The 16,457-nt window shown below is 40.6% G+C and overlaps 2 protein-coding genes across 2 annotated transcripts; one reads left to right on the top strand and one right to left on the bottom strand.

Moving 5' to 3' along the window:
• Positions 1–9: 9 nt before the first annotated feature.
• On the top strand, positions 10–3,798 carry LOC115772971 (fibrinogen-like protein 1-like protein). Its single transcript, XM_030719439.1, has 3 exons — positions 10–262; positions 386–543; positions 2,645–3,798. The coding sequence occupies exons 2-3, from the start codon at positions 399–401 to the stop codon at positions 3,337–3,339; spliced, it is 840 nt and encodes a 279-aa protein (XP_030575299.1). The 5' UTR covers positions 10–262; positions 386–398; the 3' UTR covers positions 3,340–3,798.
• Positions 3,799–4,275: 477 nt separating this feature from the next.
• chrm5a (cholinergic receptor, muscarinic 5a) lies at positions 4,276–15,801 on the bottom strand. Its single transcript, XM_030718969.1, has 2 exons — positions 15,309–15,801; positions 4,276–7,068 (listed from the first exon to the last, which is right to left on the bottom strand). The coding sequence occupies exon 2, from the start codon at positions 7,032–7,034 to the stop codon at positions 5,421–5,423; it is 1,614 nt and encodes a 537-aa protein (XP_030574829.1). The 5' UTR covers positions 7,035–7,068; positions 15,309–15,801; the 3' UTR covers positions 4,276–5,420.
• Positions 15,802–16,457: the final 656 nt, after the last annotated feature.

Genomic DNA, 16,457 nt, shown 5'->3' with positions numbered 1-16,457 from the left:
TGAAGTGGTTTAAGTAAGGCAGAGATATGTGTTTAAATGCAGGATTTATCTCGCTTCACACAGATAAGTCGAGGATTGGTGTCTATCGTTTTAAGATGAACCTGAGGATAAAGTCCAACTCTAACTGGGCACAGGCACGGCAATACAGTGAACTTTCAGTCTGAACTCAGCTGTTGGCTTTGTGTTCTGCTGCTTTTCATATGCTCAGAGGAGACAAATACAGGGTGGGAGAGGATTTCTGCATTGTGTTTGGAGACTTAACGTAAGCACCTTGATTCTGTATTTGTATAATTGTTGAGGGTACTTAATTAACTTTATTAAATTTAGTATCAGTTTTATATCAGTTTACCTGTCTCACTAAAAAGTGCTGTTGGTTTGACCACAGAAGAAAGTGAAAGATGAAGTGTTTGAGATGTCTGTTGCCAACAGCAGCTTTGCTGCTGCTTAATGTGACCGGACTTGTCATGGAGCATCTTCAAGCTGAAAACCTCAATCTCCTTTCCCCTGATGAGCACAAATTGGTCCTGAACCGTGGAATGAGAGGTATTTATTTTTTTATGCAGGCTTTCACTTTCAGTTTGACTGTTCTTTGTCTGTTTCAGTTGTGGATTTGGCGTTGCTGAAGACAAAAACTGCACTTCAGTTTGGAGAATTTTTAAAACACTGGTTTGGAAAGTCATTTGATTGTTTTTAAATGCTGAAAACCTTCAAAACATAATTTCTGTGAAGATTACTCTTATGGATGTGAGAGTCATAGTTCCAATCTGTATATCCAAATTGCTTCCTGACTCACTAACTAAGTATTAGGTCGTCTGAGGTTATGTGTGTGTCGTTAAAAGGTAATTTGTTAGAAAAACAGCTGTAAGATTTTGGCAGTTGATCAAGGTTTTATGTGTTTACCTGGGAAACATTGAGAAACTGTGTTGTTGTGCTGCAGCCATCAATACTAACTAGAGTGGTGCTTGAAAGTTTCTTCATTTCTCCATAAATATCACCCAGAGAGATCATCACATTTTCATACAAGTCCCAAGAGTCGATAAAGAGTTCATTAAGAAAAGAAAACATTATTTCAGAAATGTCTGAACTGAGGAAAAATATCCAGCATTACATGTTGACTGGCAAATTTATGGGAACCTGTAGGGTTAGTAGCAAACTCAAGCTGAAGCTATAATCTAGTTTAATTTTTGTTTTTTCAATAAACATGAGGCCACTGTGAATTTTAAGAAGAGAGACTTACAATGTGATCTTCACATCACATATGAGGAAGTGAATCATGACAAAAACAAAGGAGATTTCTGTGAACATCAGGAAAATTGGTGCTGATGCTCACTGCGCTGGAGCAAGGTACAGTAACAGAAACAGCTTTTAAGCGTTTTTCTACTCCATCAGTCCACACTCAGGAAAACAGGATTGTAAACCTTCTGTGTCCTTGCCATGGATATGTCTCAGCTGCTGTTCTGTTTCTTTCAGAATAAAAAAAAGAAAAACAAATTTGGTTGTTACCCTGTTCAAGAAAAGATGACAACACAGATTATTCCAAGAGGTTAATTTCTTTTCTAAGTATGTAGAGGCCTCTTTCACATTAAAGTTAATGTTTTCAAGTGCAACATCAAGAAAACACTGAGCAGGAACAGTGTGCAGAGCAGGGCTCCAAGTGGAAAGCCACTCCTCTCCAAAAAAACCACAGCTGCCCACCTACAGCTTTCTATCCACAGAAGGGTATTGGTAATACAGTATTTTTGTGGATGAATGTGATTAAAAACTTCATTTAAATCTGAGCAATTATCTTTGGAGAAAACGCGACACAACACCATAAAAACATTTTCCAATGCATGGTGGAGGGAGCATCATGGTTTGGGTCTATTTTGGTGAATTTGGGCCATGGTATATGAACTACAGTAAACAAGCAAATTCTAAAGGAGGTCAATCTGTGAACTGAATCTAAAGAGAAAGTAGGTCATGGAGTAAGAGAACTCATCACACAAGTTGTTTTTACCAAAGGAGAGAAGTGAAGATAAGAGATAATGCTTTGAAATGTCCAAAGTCAAAGTCCTGACTTTTGTGCTGCTGAAGAACCTGAGCTAAGCAGGTAATTCAAGCAAACCCACCACCATCTCAGAACTAAAGCTGTTCTGTATGAAGGAATAAAGTAAAATTGATGGCTGATCAACATTTAGTTGCAGTTATTGCTGCACAACACCAGATTCTCAAAGTAGAAGTTAATATGTTTTGTCCCTCAGATATATAAATGGATTATTTCCCTCAATAACTGGATTTTTTTTTTCACTGACCTTAAGGATTTGTGTTAAAATCTAATGATGCTTCAGGTAAAAATATAGAAAATAGCAGAAGATAAACACATTTTCAAACACTGCTAATTGATGGTTACCACAGTGCAACTTTTGACTCTACAACTGAGGTTAAACATAATCAAATTGTACATGAGGTAGGTTTAAATAAGCAATCTTCTCTGGTTCCTTTTGAAGGTTGCAGAACTGATTGTAATCTTTTGTACTAAGTGATAATTGTGAAAAAAGAAAAGACAATTATGATGTGGTAACTATTAAAGATGATTCTTGGCAAAAGAGTAATTCTAATTGGCTGTTATTAGATTTGATATGACTGATGTTTATTTGCTCGACAGTGCTGCCCAGAGACTGCTATGAAATGCTGATGGCCTCTTCAGGCCAGGCCAGAGACGGCGTGTACCTGATCCAACCAGGGGGCTCCCCCATTGTGGCCTACTGTGCCATGCAGGAGGGAGGCTGGACTGTGGTGCAGCATATTACTGTCAATAGCAGTGTGAACTTTGACCGCACTTGGGCTGAATATAAGAAAGGCTTTGGGTCTATCACTGGAGATCATTGGCTTGGGAATGAATATCTTCATCTGCTCACCCGTGGCCCTGCACGCTATAAACTCGGAGTAAAACTCGTGGACCGAGATGCCATCACCAAGATGGGAGAGTATGATCCATTCCTGGTGGAGGATGAATCATCAGCATATAGACTGAGGCTGGGGTTGTTTGAGGGCACAGCCATAGACGCTATGACCTTGGACACAGAGAACTATCTGCACGACAATCAGAAATTCACCACTAAAGACAGAGACAATGATAACTACTTCCAAAACTGTGCCAAACTGGAGTTTCAAGGGGTGCCAGGAGGAGGTTGGTGGTACGATGCCTGCGCCGGTGCCAATCTAAATCGCAGGAACGTCATCTACTGGCAGAAAGACTGCAACAAGGAGCGGCTATGCAAGTATGCATGGATGATGGTGAGACCGTCTGACACAGTCAAAGTGATTCAGAGTGGAAACTGCAAGAAGGATGAGCTATGAGGACTTTTTCTCATGATTTATGTCAGATTTTAGTCTTAGTTTCATCAAAAACTACAATGGATGATATCAGTAATTTTCCTGTAATAACTATTGGACCGTCCATTGACCACATTTTATTCAGAAATGCATGGACATGATCACAAAATACTGGAAAGAAACAAAAAATTATCACAAACTCGAAACACATTAAAAAGTCGCAGTACAGCTTTAGCTCTAGCTTTGTTTCCATCATACACCAAGTCACTATATACTGCTCAAAAATTTAAAGGAACACTTTTTAATCAGAGCACAGCATCATTCAAACTTCATTAAATCTCTGGGATATCGATCTGTGCAGTTAAGTAGCAGAGGGGGCTGTTAATCCAAGGAGGGGCACAGACCTCTACAGGCTAGGCAACGGCACCCTGACTGCCATTAGGCATCAGGATGAAATCCTTGGACCCACTCTCAGACCCTACGCTGATGCAGTGGGTCCTGGATCCTTCCTGGTGCATGACAATGCCTGGCCTCATGTGGTGAGAGTATGCAGGCAGTTCCTGGAGGATGAAGGAATTGATAACACTGACCCAATAGAACACCTCTGGGACATTATGTTTCGGTCCATCCACCAGGTTACACCTCAGACTGTCCAGTAACTCAGTAATGCCCTGGTCTAGATCTGGGAGGAGATCCCCCGAACACCATCCACCATCTCATTAGGAGCATGCCCCAATGTTGTCATGCATGCATACAAGCATGTGGGGGCCATACAAATTAGTGAGTACTATTTTGAGTTGCTGCAATGAAATTTTGGCAAAAAGGACAAGCCTGCTGCTCCATTTTTTCACTTTGATTTTCGGGGTGTCTTTGAATTCAGGTTGATAATTTGTGAGATCTGATGTGTTTTCAAAGTGTTCCTTTAATATTTTTTTTTTAGCTGTGTACTTGAAGCAAATCTTTTTTTTTTTTTTTTTTCTTTCTTTCTGAAAATTGCAAGTGCAGGCTCCTGGTTTATCACAGTTACCAAAAAAAGGTTCATGGCATTATAGCTTATGACACATAAAAATAAAATAACTTTTGCAAGCCATCTTCCGTTCAATGCTTACAGAAAGGAACACTGCACCAACATATTTTCCACAGTACAATACAAGTTTGCCAGAAATACAGTGATATTGATTTAGCCACAATAATTCATGGGGAAAAAATACTGTAATTCAATGCTCAAAGAAAAAGAAAATATCCTGAGAATGAAATGTAATAAAGTGAATTCATAAACACTGCAAACTGTTATATCCTCCACAAAACATATTATGTAAACACTGACATTATTAACAAGTTAGTTATGCAGTGAAACTGGAATGAGAAAAAAATGTTTGTCTTTGAACTGCCGACCATCGTTGTTAAATTCAAGTGATTTATTAATGCCTTTTACTATCACTGTAACTTGCACTGGGATTTTGCACCACATAAAATTCATAGCGAGTGATGACAAAACAATGAAGCTGAATCTATGCACATTTATTCATCGGACAAATTACAGTGGCACACATTAAAAGGCGTCATAAACATCAAGTAACCATCTTGACTTAACAAGCAAGAGTCCAACATCATGATGATGATGTGAATTAGCCCTTTAAAATAAAACAGCAATTTGGAAAGGTGCCTCATCAGTAAAAGCACAAAACTCAGAGAATTAAACGAGTGCATGTGTGTGTGTGTGTGTGTGTGTGTGTGTGTGTGTGTGTGTGTGTGTGTGTGTGTGTGTGTGTGTGTGTGTGTGTGTGTGTTGTGACATTCTGGACCAATTTCATGATGATCTCCAAATATCATAGCGTTAATCGATGCCATTATGTGCATCAATTTGGAGAAAAATACTGGTATGTTTTTTTTATAATTTTGAACCTATATACAGTGTACAAAATATATAATATTCTTCCAGCAGCGATTACCATACACTATAGCAGGCCTACTGATTAATGAGCAGCACTATAAGATCCTCTGGATATCTTTTGATATCACCTAATATGTATGTAGAAGTTCATAAAGCCATAGTTATTGGTGCAAATGTATGATTTACAGCAATTGTCTTACTCCTTGAAAGCTCAGGCCAGTTTAGTGCTGACCACAGGGTTTTGTCCATACCAGTATAGTTTTTCTTCAATCCTTTTCTTTTTCCACTGGCAGAGTAAGAGCATGCGAAAGGTCTTTTGGAAAGTCTTGTTGCAAAGGGCGTAGCACATGGGATTGACAGTGCTGTTGACGTAGCACAGCCAGTAGCCCAGGTGCCAGAGGGAGACAGGGATGCAGTGTGAGCAGAAGGTAGAAATAAGCACCATGATGTTATAAGGAGTCCATGTTAAGATGAAGGCCAGCAGGATGGCGCTGAGAGTCTGAGCCGCCTTTCTTTCTTTGATCAGCACCATCCTCTTTCTCTTGGTGATCTGGTTCTTCAGCGTTGTGTCTATGGGCTTGGACGTCGTGGAGGTGGATGGAACGCTCATAGACTCAGCCGAGGAGAATGTTGATGATGCCATTTTCGTGTCTCCATTTTTGCTTTGGTGCTCGACGTGGCTTTCTTTAGTCACTGGTTTAAACTTGTAGGACACACACTTGCTGCTCTTCTGAGAGCTGCTTTTGGGTGGTGTCTGAAAGAAACTGTCTTCATCGTAGCTGCTGAGCTGCTCGCTCTCGCTGCATACTCCACTCTTGCTGGCCTCACAACCCTGGTTCCTGAAGGAGGCCTGAAAGTCTCCTGGAGACACTGGCCTGTCCTCGTCCTCTGAGGAGGCATAGCTGTTAAATGTGGTCAGCTGTCCAGCTTTGGACCACTCATCACTGGTGGTTGCTGCTGATTTGACAGCGTTACTCCTAGTTGAGGATGACCAGGAGGCCTGGGTCCTGTCATGTGAAGCTGAACTTAGTTTGCAGCTAAAACAAGACCTGATGATGGTTTTCTGAGGCTGGGTCACCCCAGAGTCTGTAGAATAGTTAATCCCCTGAAGCTCTGCAAGATCTTTTGTCCTCTTTTCTGTCTCCTTGTAGATTCTGCAGTAGAGGATTGTCATGACTGATACAGGGATGTAAAAGGCTGCAATAGCTGTCCCAAAGGTAATCACAGGCTCAGAGAAAAACTGGATTTGGCATTGCCTCTCAGGGACAGTCCTCTTTCCAACAAAGTACTGCCAGCAGAGAATAGGTGGGGCCCACAGAACAAGCGACACTAGCCAGGCTAAACCTATCATGATGCCAGCTCGTTTAGGAGTCCGTTTGGCCCTGTAGGTTAGAGGCCTGGTGATGGAGAAATATCTGTCAAAACTGATCACTAGCAGGTTCATGACTGAGGCATTACTAGCCACATAGTCCACAGCCAACCACAAGTCACAGGCAAGATTTCCTAAGGCCCAGTAACCCATCAGTATGTAAGAGGTGTATAAATTCATGGAGAAAACACCTATGATGAGGTCAGCAGCTGCCAAACTCAGCAGGTAGTAATTGTTTACTGTCTTCAGTTGGCTGTTGACTTTAAACGAGACCATCACTAGAACATTCCCCACAATGGTAATGAGGCTGACTATAGCTGAGACAGTTGCAATGGTGATCACCTCCCAGAGACTGTGAGTGACCAAGTGAATGTCCATTGTGCTGGTATTTACTGTGGAGTTCATATTTTCTCCTTCCATGGCCTTTTCCTGATTATTGCCATCCAACCATGACATGGGTTGTTCGGTTTTTCATTTCCACTAAGCCTTCCTGAAAAAAGAAGAAAAAAGACAGAGACATTACTCTATATCTCTGCCACTAGATGGCAGCAGTTCAGCGTGGATCAAATTGTCAAACTTGGACTCGCATTCAGATTTGGGGTGAAAATATTCAGACTAACATGTTTTCCTCCTTAAATAATTTACTACTAGATACACAGTCCACCACCAAGCACAAGCCACAGGCACTAATTTTGAATCTTACATGTTTTATACAATACAGATTAGCATTTTTTTGTCAGCTGATTAACTCATGTGAGTATGCAGCCATATGGAATCAGGCAGTGGCACAATGATCCAGGTCATTACATCAATATTATTTATTGCTAAAGTGGAAATATTACTAATATCTGTAAAAAAATAAATATTCAACAATGCGATATTTACTGCATTCTGGAGAAACCAGAATCATTTTTATAGTAAATATGTTATATGTAATGATGAGTTAGCGTCTTTAAAAGTTACTACTTTATAAGTGTATAAACAAAAAGATAATTTTAAGTGTATCTACTTGGATAGGTTCATTTGCTTACAGAAGTAAGTAAATGTATTAATATAGTGCCTTTCTAGATACAAATCACAGGGTGCTTCACATCAATATAAAACCAACAGAGTGAAACAGACATAACACATCAGAGTGAGATGTTATGTATAACTGAAGAGTAATCACCTATTATTTTTTGTACTTACTGTATTGCACATTTTCTGACTGTGATGGGGTCAAGCCTTCCAGCAATGGTCAAAGGTTACTGGCAGGGTTATCACATACATACTAGTCACATGCATTGTGAGTAATTTACATGTTTGCCCATTTCACATGTTTTTGGAGAGAAGATTAATTTGCTGTAAGATGTTTAATTTATACATATATATTAATTCAGAGATCCAATTTGGAGGTAGCTTAAACCTCCAAATGCCTGCCTACATTTCAAACTTGCTGTCAGCTTATTTTCATCAATCTGCTGTCCTTTTTTGAGATGAACTGCATTGTAATTATCAAATAAGCAAAACATTTCTGTATGACTGTTTGATCATTAGTTTGCTTTTCCCTGCTAACGCGTTTTCTCGGCTGTTGAAAAAAACTATCCCAGGAATGCAGGGACGGTGAGTGACCTGCACAGCGAATAATCCCTCACTAATCGACGGCGTATTTGAGCGCTGTTGTTTTCACGTCTGTGCTCAGGCTAACAGTGAAAATGGCAGACACGCAAGCTTCCCTCTCTCTCAGGTTAGAGCAGGTATGTGAAAATGTTGTTCCTCTGTGCTGGAAACTACAATCAATAGCGAGTGTCTGGCTATCCATGCCAGCCCGAACCCCACGGGACTTGATGCCTTGTCTTTCATGGACTACAAACACATAACAGATCCGTGTAGTCTCGTGCTCACTTTGGAGGGTTTCAAATTTACTGAAGCAAGATTAAATCATGTGGAATTGAGTATATTTGCATATGCAACTGATACAGATTCATACCCATTCATGCAGACTATTTATTTACATATATCTACTGTTTGGGTCTTTCTCTTGTTTTTCTATAAGTTAATCAGCTGTCACACCCTCCATCTTTCTAGAACGGACACTCTTCCCTCAGGAAATACTGCAGCCAACTGGACACCATGGCACTGGTATTTTCATCCATGCCATTTGGTCTGTTTAAAATTAGAAAATCACTATGTTACAGCCCAGCATCTGTGTCCTGTGCATGACCTTCCAAACTCTAACATTTTATGTTCACATTCACAGTTATTCTGTTCTACTGAAAATAATACAGCTACGCCATATGGTAAATCTACCATCAGGGAGGTGCAGATGCTCTGAGACTCACAGTGCAGAGCAACAATGAACTCAGTGCAGATAACCTCCATGTGGGGAGCACCAAATGAAGCTTCAGGCTGTCAGCCAGCATACTGGCACACATCTAGGTAAAGACAGCTTTACACATTACCCTCTCAACCAGCCTGTTCCAAAACATAGGCAAAGGGAAGCTGGGAAAGCAGTCAGTGGCAGGGGAATTGGCTTTCAAACATGTATACAAGCATTTATATATCAGAAGACTAACCCTGGAGTGTAAGAGTGCTCTCATCAAACAAAAAAAAGGAAAAAAATGTATATATCTAGAGACCAGGGTAGTGTATCAGAGCTGCTTTGGAAAACTTAGTGTATGCAGAAAAAAATGGTTAAATCTTTTCTGTGGTTCCAAACAGAGATCTTTAGCTTACTTAATGTTACTGTCTTGCAAAGTGATAATGCAGCTGAGGCCACTTTCCTTTAGTTCAAAAACAGAAAAACACAACTATTCTGTGACTATTTTCTAAAGCTCAAATTACTTCTTCTTTTTTTTTTTTTAACCAATCCATCTCTTAGCATCCAAACCTGCCTAATCTGAAAAATGCTACTAAATTCTGAGGACGGGTGAAAGGAAACTCTCTCTTAACTTCTCAAGTGGATAACTCTTCCAAAGAGAGATGTATCACTGTCTACAATGTACATGTACAGTAATGCTTTGGATATAATCACTAACTCTCCTGAGAAATAAGTTCATTATTCAGAGGCATTCTTTGGATGGGGCCAGGTAAGCAGGAGTGGCAGCCTCAGGTCCACACAAATAACATTACAGTGACTGTGCAACAGTTGGGGTCCTCCTGCAGGACTTCAAATGTCCCTGATCTTGTTATAGGACGTATGCATGTATGGATGGATGGATAGAGGGATGGAAAATGTTCACTTTAATAGCAGTTTCTGATCTCAGTTTTCGACTCTGAGACTTTATTTAAGGTAGGAATTTTATAAAAGTATATGGTTCAAAGACATCTGTGGAGAAACTTTAGTGATGTTTGCAGCATGTTTCTGGGGGTAGTAACGCCATTTTTTAGGTCCATTATGTTGATCCAGACTTGGGGCAAAATGTGGTCTTGGAGACACTTGATGTCACAATTTTGGACCGATTTTGTAAACAGAAAAATGTCACAACAAAGCAAAATGAAGGTTTGCTTGAAAGACGGGTGTGCGGTGAGCCATGAGTACTGAGTGTTCACAGAATGGGACCACAGACAGTATAAAAGATGGACAGAGCTAACTGTGATATTACCCATCATAAGCCTCAAGCTAAGAGTTTTCACCATCACCATCTTTGTGTTTTGAATTTTGATGTGCTGAACGAGGAGTGGATCTGATTGTGAAACCAAGCATCAGCAGCTTGTCAATCACAAGGCATTAGCCAATGAGACCATCCTTGGTTATCCTCCTTTCTGACTCATAATCAAAACTGACCTAAAGTTCTATTCGGTGTGGCCTGTAACTAGTGACTGAGCCCATAAAATCATCAGGAAATTATTTATTGAATTTATGGAACAGGGGAGCCCTTGGACCTGGCATCTCCACCTTTAAAAGATGGACCAATTTGTCAATGTGCATTGCACAAATACATCTAATGTCAGCCTCAGTTAACGCTTCCTAAATGACATCATCTTAGCTGCATGTTAAATTTATCCTGCAAAAAATATTTTGTATTGCTTAAGGTTTCTGTTCAATGTTCACTCTGTTGTTTTTTTGGTCTCCTAAACAGAAACTCTGCTGCTAAAAGTTCCAATACATTGACAAGCTGGCTGTTAATTATGTCCAATTCAAAGACTGTAGATAAAGCATGTACCAATACATTGGTTAGTAAAGTCATGTTATGAAGCCTGGAGAATTTGGACTGTTCCCATCTTGGTGTTTTGAAGTCTGTTTATCATCTATTTTACTCTAAATGGGACCATTTAGGGGAAATGAACATGCAGAAGCTCTGCGTGAAAAACTAAGTATATCCCATGATTCAATGGCTTGTAGAACCAGTCTTTGTTTTTTGTTTGACTTTATCAGTGTGTCACATCATTGTGGAGGAATCTTGGCCCACTCTTCTTTACAACATTGCTTCAGTTCATTGAGGTTTTCAGACATTTGTTTATGCACAGTTTTCTGAAGGTCCTTGCTTAACTCTACATTGTCTGGACTTTGACTGGGGCATTGCAACATCTTGATTCTTTTATTTTTCAGCCATTCTGTTGCAGATTTGCTAGTTGTAGGCTGCTGTCATGTTTTATGACCTATTTTAGGCTAAGTTTCGGACAGATGGCGTCACATTTGATGCGAGAATACTTTGGTATGCAGGAGAGTTCATGGTCATCCCAATGACTGAAAGGTGCCCGGGTCCTATAGCTGTAAAACGAGCCCAAATCATCACCCCTTCAACACTGTGATTGACAGCTGGTATATGAGGTGTTTGAGCTGATATGCTGTGTTTCAACTTTAACATTTAACATGCTAACTGAGGCCTATGGAGTCTGAGACGTAGCCTTTGGGTTTTTTGTAATTTCTCCGAGCACTGCACACACTGGCATTGTTGAATTTGTTGTGACATCCACTTCTGGGAGATAATTGGCAACTTTCCTGAATGTTTTCCACTTGTGAATAAGCTTTCTTACTATCAAATTTCAGGACTCACATTGGTTGAAAATGGCCTTATAAACACTCCTAGATTGGTGAGCAGCAACAATTGCTTCTCTGTGATCATTGCTGGTGTCTTTCCTCCTTGACATTAAAGTTAACTCACACCTGAATGATCCAGACCTGCAAACTACCAAAGCTTTTGCTTTCACAGAGGTGCTCAAACTTGCTGATGATCAGTTAATCAAGTACATTTGATTAGCAGCACCAACCTGCAGCTTATCTAGCCCTATGGAAGCCGTAAGGGTGTCCTGAGTTTTTTTTTTTTTGCACACTCCCTGTGCATTTTGGCCTAATTTCTGTTAATTAAATAAATAATGACACGTCATACTCTGTAGTACATCTGAGGTTGCATTTCCCTGATTCCCTGATGTCATGATCTGTAAAAATCTTATAAGAGAGAAAGAGGGTGCCCTTTCTTTTTACCATGACTAACTGGGATGTTTGGGTTTTTTTTTTTTTCTTGCTCCCTGCTGGCTATTTGAAACTGCAGGTTTGAGGCATTTCTGTGATTGGCTTACATTTTAGAGCTTGGAAGCATCTTGCAGCTTATGGTCACATGTTTGATTTGTTTTAGAAAGGCACAGTTCACTGGAGTTTTTACTTTCTCCTGAAAACAGCTGTTTTTTGTTTTGTTGTCATTATTGTCCTGTTTTTTGTTTTTTTCCAAAATGATGGTACGTAAGTGAAAGCATAAATGAAAAATTTATTAGTGGACAGTTTAATAGTTGTTTGAAAGGGGCATTTATTAGCCCATAGCTAATAAATCTTTACTAATCACTATGGGAGGCACACACTGTTTTCACATAGTCATTTAATACATTTTTTATTATAATAGTCATAGGCTATTTGATGTGGCTTGGAAAATATTACTCCCCCTAAACATAACAGTTTTAGCAGTCTTGCGTGAGCATGTCAGTTTGCTGGCGTGAGCCCAGATAAGTAAGCTACACTCTAAAAACGCATGGCTACAGACTTTCTAATTTTATAATGCAAGCTATTTGATTTTCCTTTTCAGAAAAGAATGAATCAGTGATGATAGGTGCACTGTTTTTGGAATAGAGATATTCCTGACTCACTGATGGCTGTTGTGTTCTAGGTTTACAGCCACACACACAAAGAACAGACTTGTTCTGCTGCTTGACCTCAAGTGGTAGAACAAGTCAAGCCCGCTAATAGCTTCTAAATCGAAGCAGGAAGTATTTTAATGGTACACTCAGAGCTCAGACTGTGGGGTAAACATGGCCTCTGCCTCACTATAAATAGTGAATATGGTCTGTTGTGGCCTGTTTTTTGACTTTTTATGGATGAAGCTTGGTATCAAATGTGACTCACATTGGGAAATGGGCAAGCTTTGCTGACCGTGTCAACCCAGTAAAATGAGGCGAGAAATAAAACAGAGATAGTGCTGCAGTATCATGATGTGCGTTTCTGTCATTTTGGTTTTACAGAAGGCTTTATGTGAATTTTGTTTTTATATGAGAGGTTAAAAGTGTGTATCAGTGCCCAGCAGTGACGCAAAATAATTGTGTTGCTCTTGCCAAGAAAACTGAGTCTCCCTTATTAATTATACATACTAAGGGTATCAGACCATTCTCTGAAATATCGTGTTGGTATGCATAAGTAATGGTCATTGATCCAGTGATTAACAGTGCCCAGTTGGTGAGTCTGCACAGGTAGCACAAATCTGTCCCGAGCCTCCAAACTGGTTGCAGAGGCAGACATGTTGAAGGCTGGCTTCCTGCAGATCCTCTGGCACTTGGCCATCATTGCTCCTGTGCAGTAGCTTCATACACTGCCCCCACCAAGCCTCCTAGTCACAGGTAACCTTTCTTTTCATTGTCCTTTGGTGGAAACACAACTGCACAGCACAGCAAAAAGCAAGGAAGCGATTAGCGCATGTGTGGCATTAGCAAAAGAGAAAGGAGACGAGAGTGATCATCAGAAGAAGGAGAAAGCAACACAGAGGCATGTCAAGGCAAAGGAAGCAGAGGAAACCATACTTTAGGCTATGCATCTGCCTGATGAGTGTGTGTGATGTGCAAATCAGCCCAAACCTCCTTGACACAACGATTTGTGCATCCTGTAGTCAGCTCACTGGGGTAGTGCTAAGAACTCTAGATATGTGGCATTCTGGAAGAGGAGGGTGGCTCTAAGATAATGCTTGAATCACTCTTATGTCAGGCACTGAAGGGGAAAGAAAGACAATGAAAGCATAGGATCGAATCGGCTAAAGCCAAAGATGAAAATAAGGGTTTTGTTGCTTAACATTTTTCTATGCTGTGTTTTTAAAACCAGCACAAACCTAAATTACATCTTTTCTCCTCTGAGAAATGAGGACTACAATCGTTAGATGAATATTATGCTCTGCTTAGTGGATTTGGCAGCGACTGGAGGGAATAAAACAATAACACTGAGTGACTGTTTTATGAGTGACTACAGCATTTCATTAAAACCCCATCATTTGGATAATGATCTGGCTCATTTGAATTATTGTGTGAAGATTTTCCTAAATACGAGTGTGCGTCTGCCTTCGTTTGTGCCTCTGGGTTTTCTGATGTTTGTTCCCAACTCACCCCATTTTCTCGGCGCTGCTATTACTTTTGTCTGCACAACAAAAGATATTGGAAGAGCTAAACAGTTGAGGGAACACATTTCTAAGACTGCACACAAACACATGGATAATGTCAGGTTTCTTATGGTGCATTTCAGCATGAAAACTCCCAAGTGGAAAATTTGCAACGTTCACAAATAAAATCATAATATTACTAATATCACTGTGAAGTTTCTGGTGGTAAATCAGTCTACTAGTCCGCAGCATTATTGCCATTACTGCTCTGTGGCAGCTACTTGCAGGATTTTCTCAAGAGCACAAGCACCTTTCAGCATTTGTTGTAACACCTCACAAGGTCTGTGGGGACAGGAAGGACTCGTTAAAATCACGCTTCACTGCTTAATCCTTCTCTGTTTTGTCATTTGCAGTTAATCAAAGAGAGGAGGGGAAGGAAAGAGCTTAAGCTTTTGAAGGAAAATATCGATTGGCTTTGTGGAAGTGAATCAAAATGCCTCTTTTTTTTTTTTTTTTTTGGTTTAATTCAACTAAAGGACACAAATTTAACATTTTACAACCAGGAGGAAGAAAATAAAATATAGGCGCTATTATCAGATATTTTAAGACAGGGCTAAAGAAGGTGATTGGAGGGCTAGAGAGGAGATAGAAATATGATTGTGCTATAAAACTGGATGCTTTATTGACAGATTAAGTGTGTACATAGAAATATGTGAGAGGCGGATGTAGGTTATCACAGCAGATACGAATCTAAAATTAAAACTCCAAAGGAATGAGTGGGAAAATAATTAAGACAGTATGTCAAGAGGCAAGTTATTTATTGACTTAGAACTAATGGTATTTAGCAATAATTAGCAGCTACAACTTAAGACTGATATGGGGCTAAATAGATACATACATAATGTAGTGTGTATGGTGCTTTTCTATACAGCAAGTTTGCCCGAGGAACAAATGTACACACATCTTTTTGGAAGCTTATCCTCTGTTGCATTCATCAAGGTAAAAGGCTACATTAAAAAAACATGCTGAGACCTCTCAGACATGCACTTGTGCACACATGATGCTATTTCCTCTTGAATCCAGGTCATGCCTTTGTGCATTAATCAAAAAGGGCATGATTCTCTGGAGACTGTGAAGCAAATGACTGATGTAAAGGGAAGAAAAAAGGATGAATACTCACGGCTGACTTTCATCAGATCTCACAGTCTTCTGTTTAAGGGGAGACCGTGTCTCCTGGTGAGAGCAAAGTTCATTGTTAATCCCTTTGTTTTGCTTGGGAAGCCTTCTGCTCAAGTACGGTGCTGAGGAACAGGATCACAACACAGTTGGAGAGAGGATTGTGCTGGATGAGAAATCCTGCTGACTTGACCCTTGCATGCCGGAGGGGTCTTGGGGAAAAGTGTGAACACAGGGGTTCAGGAGAAAGACAACGGAGAGTAGGAAGAGGGTGGGTACTGGAAGATTTCAGTCATCCCTGCTCAAGAGGCGCGGTGTACAGCATGACACTCTTCTCAGCTGTCCGAAACAGACTGGTTTGCCCAGATGAGACAGGTATCCTTAAAGTTGCAAAGGGATCCTTCCTCTGGCATTAATAAATTAAAGAAGAATCTAAGCCAGAGCCAGAGAAAGAAAAGTTTTCCTGCCTGTCTGAGCTGAGAGGAAACGATGCTGCCTCTCAGTCAAGTTGAAGCAGAATGTCACTGAGAAGCAGCTTGATGCCTGAGCCAAGTCACTACCATTGCCACACTGATGCTGCTGCTGCTACTGCTGCTGCTGGAACTACACCGGCTGACAGACACAGATGTAGCTGACGCTAGCAAGCTGGGAGGAGAAATTCCCATAGGGCTGAATGGTTCATCATGTTTCGGGACAGTGAGCATGCAGCTTAGACCACAAAGTGTGAGAGGGAGAAAAGAAAAGGGGGAGGAGGTGGTGGATTCAAGGGGTCCGTTTTGGAAGGTGTGGGTGAGGGAGGGAAGGGAGAGCGTGGGGGGGTACTGTATGTGTGTGGAGGTGGTAGTGAGGGTGGTGTTTAGTCAGACCAATCGAGCCAAATGCTGTTATTGTGTGGTTCTCTGTGTCACACAAACCATTAATTACCTCCAATGGCATTGCCTTTGTCTGTGTTTTACAGAAATGCAATAAGAGACAGTGACCCTGGTTATCACCGCTCACGGCTCTCTCACTGTTTGAACAGCACTGAGGCTGAAGCAGTGTGGCTATCAGCAAACTCATCTCCAGAACATAAAACACCACTGCTGCCTTTGTGCTCACTTGGGAGAGCACTGACATGGCTGGGACAGATAAGCAGACTACTGAAGTGACAGAT

This window comes from Archocentrus centrarchus, chromosome 22 (genome assembly GCF_007364275.1).
Source record: "Archocentrus centrarchus isolate MPI-CPG fArcCen1 chromosome 22, fArcCen1, whole genome shotgun sequence".
NCBI lineage: Eukaryota > Metazoa > Chordata > Actinopteri > Cichliformes > Cichlidae > Archocentrus > Archocentrus centrarchus.
This window is presented reverse-complemented; position numbering and strand designations above follow the sequence as displayed.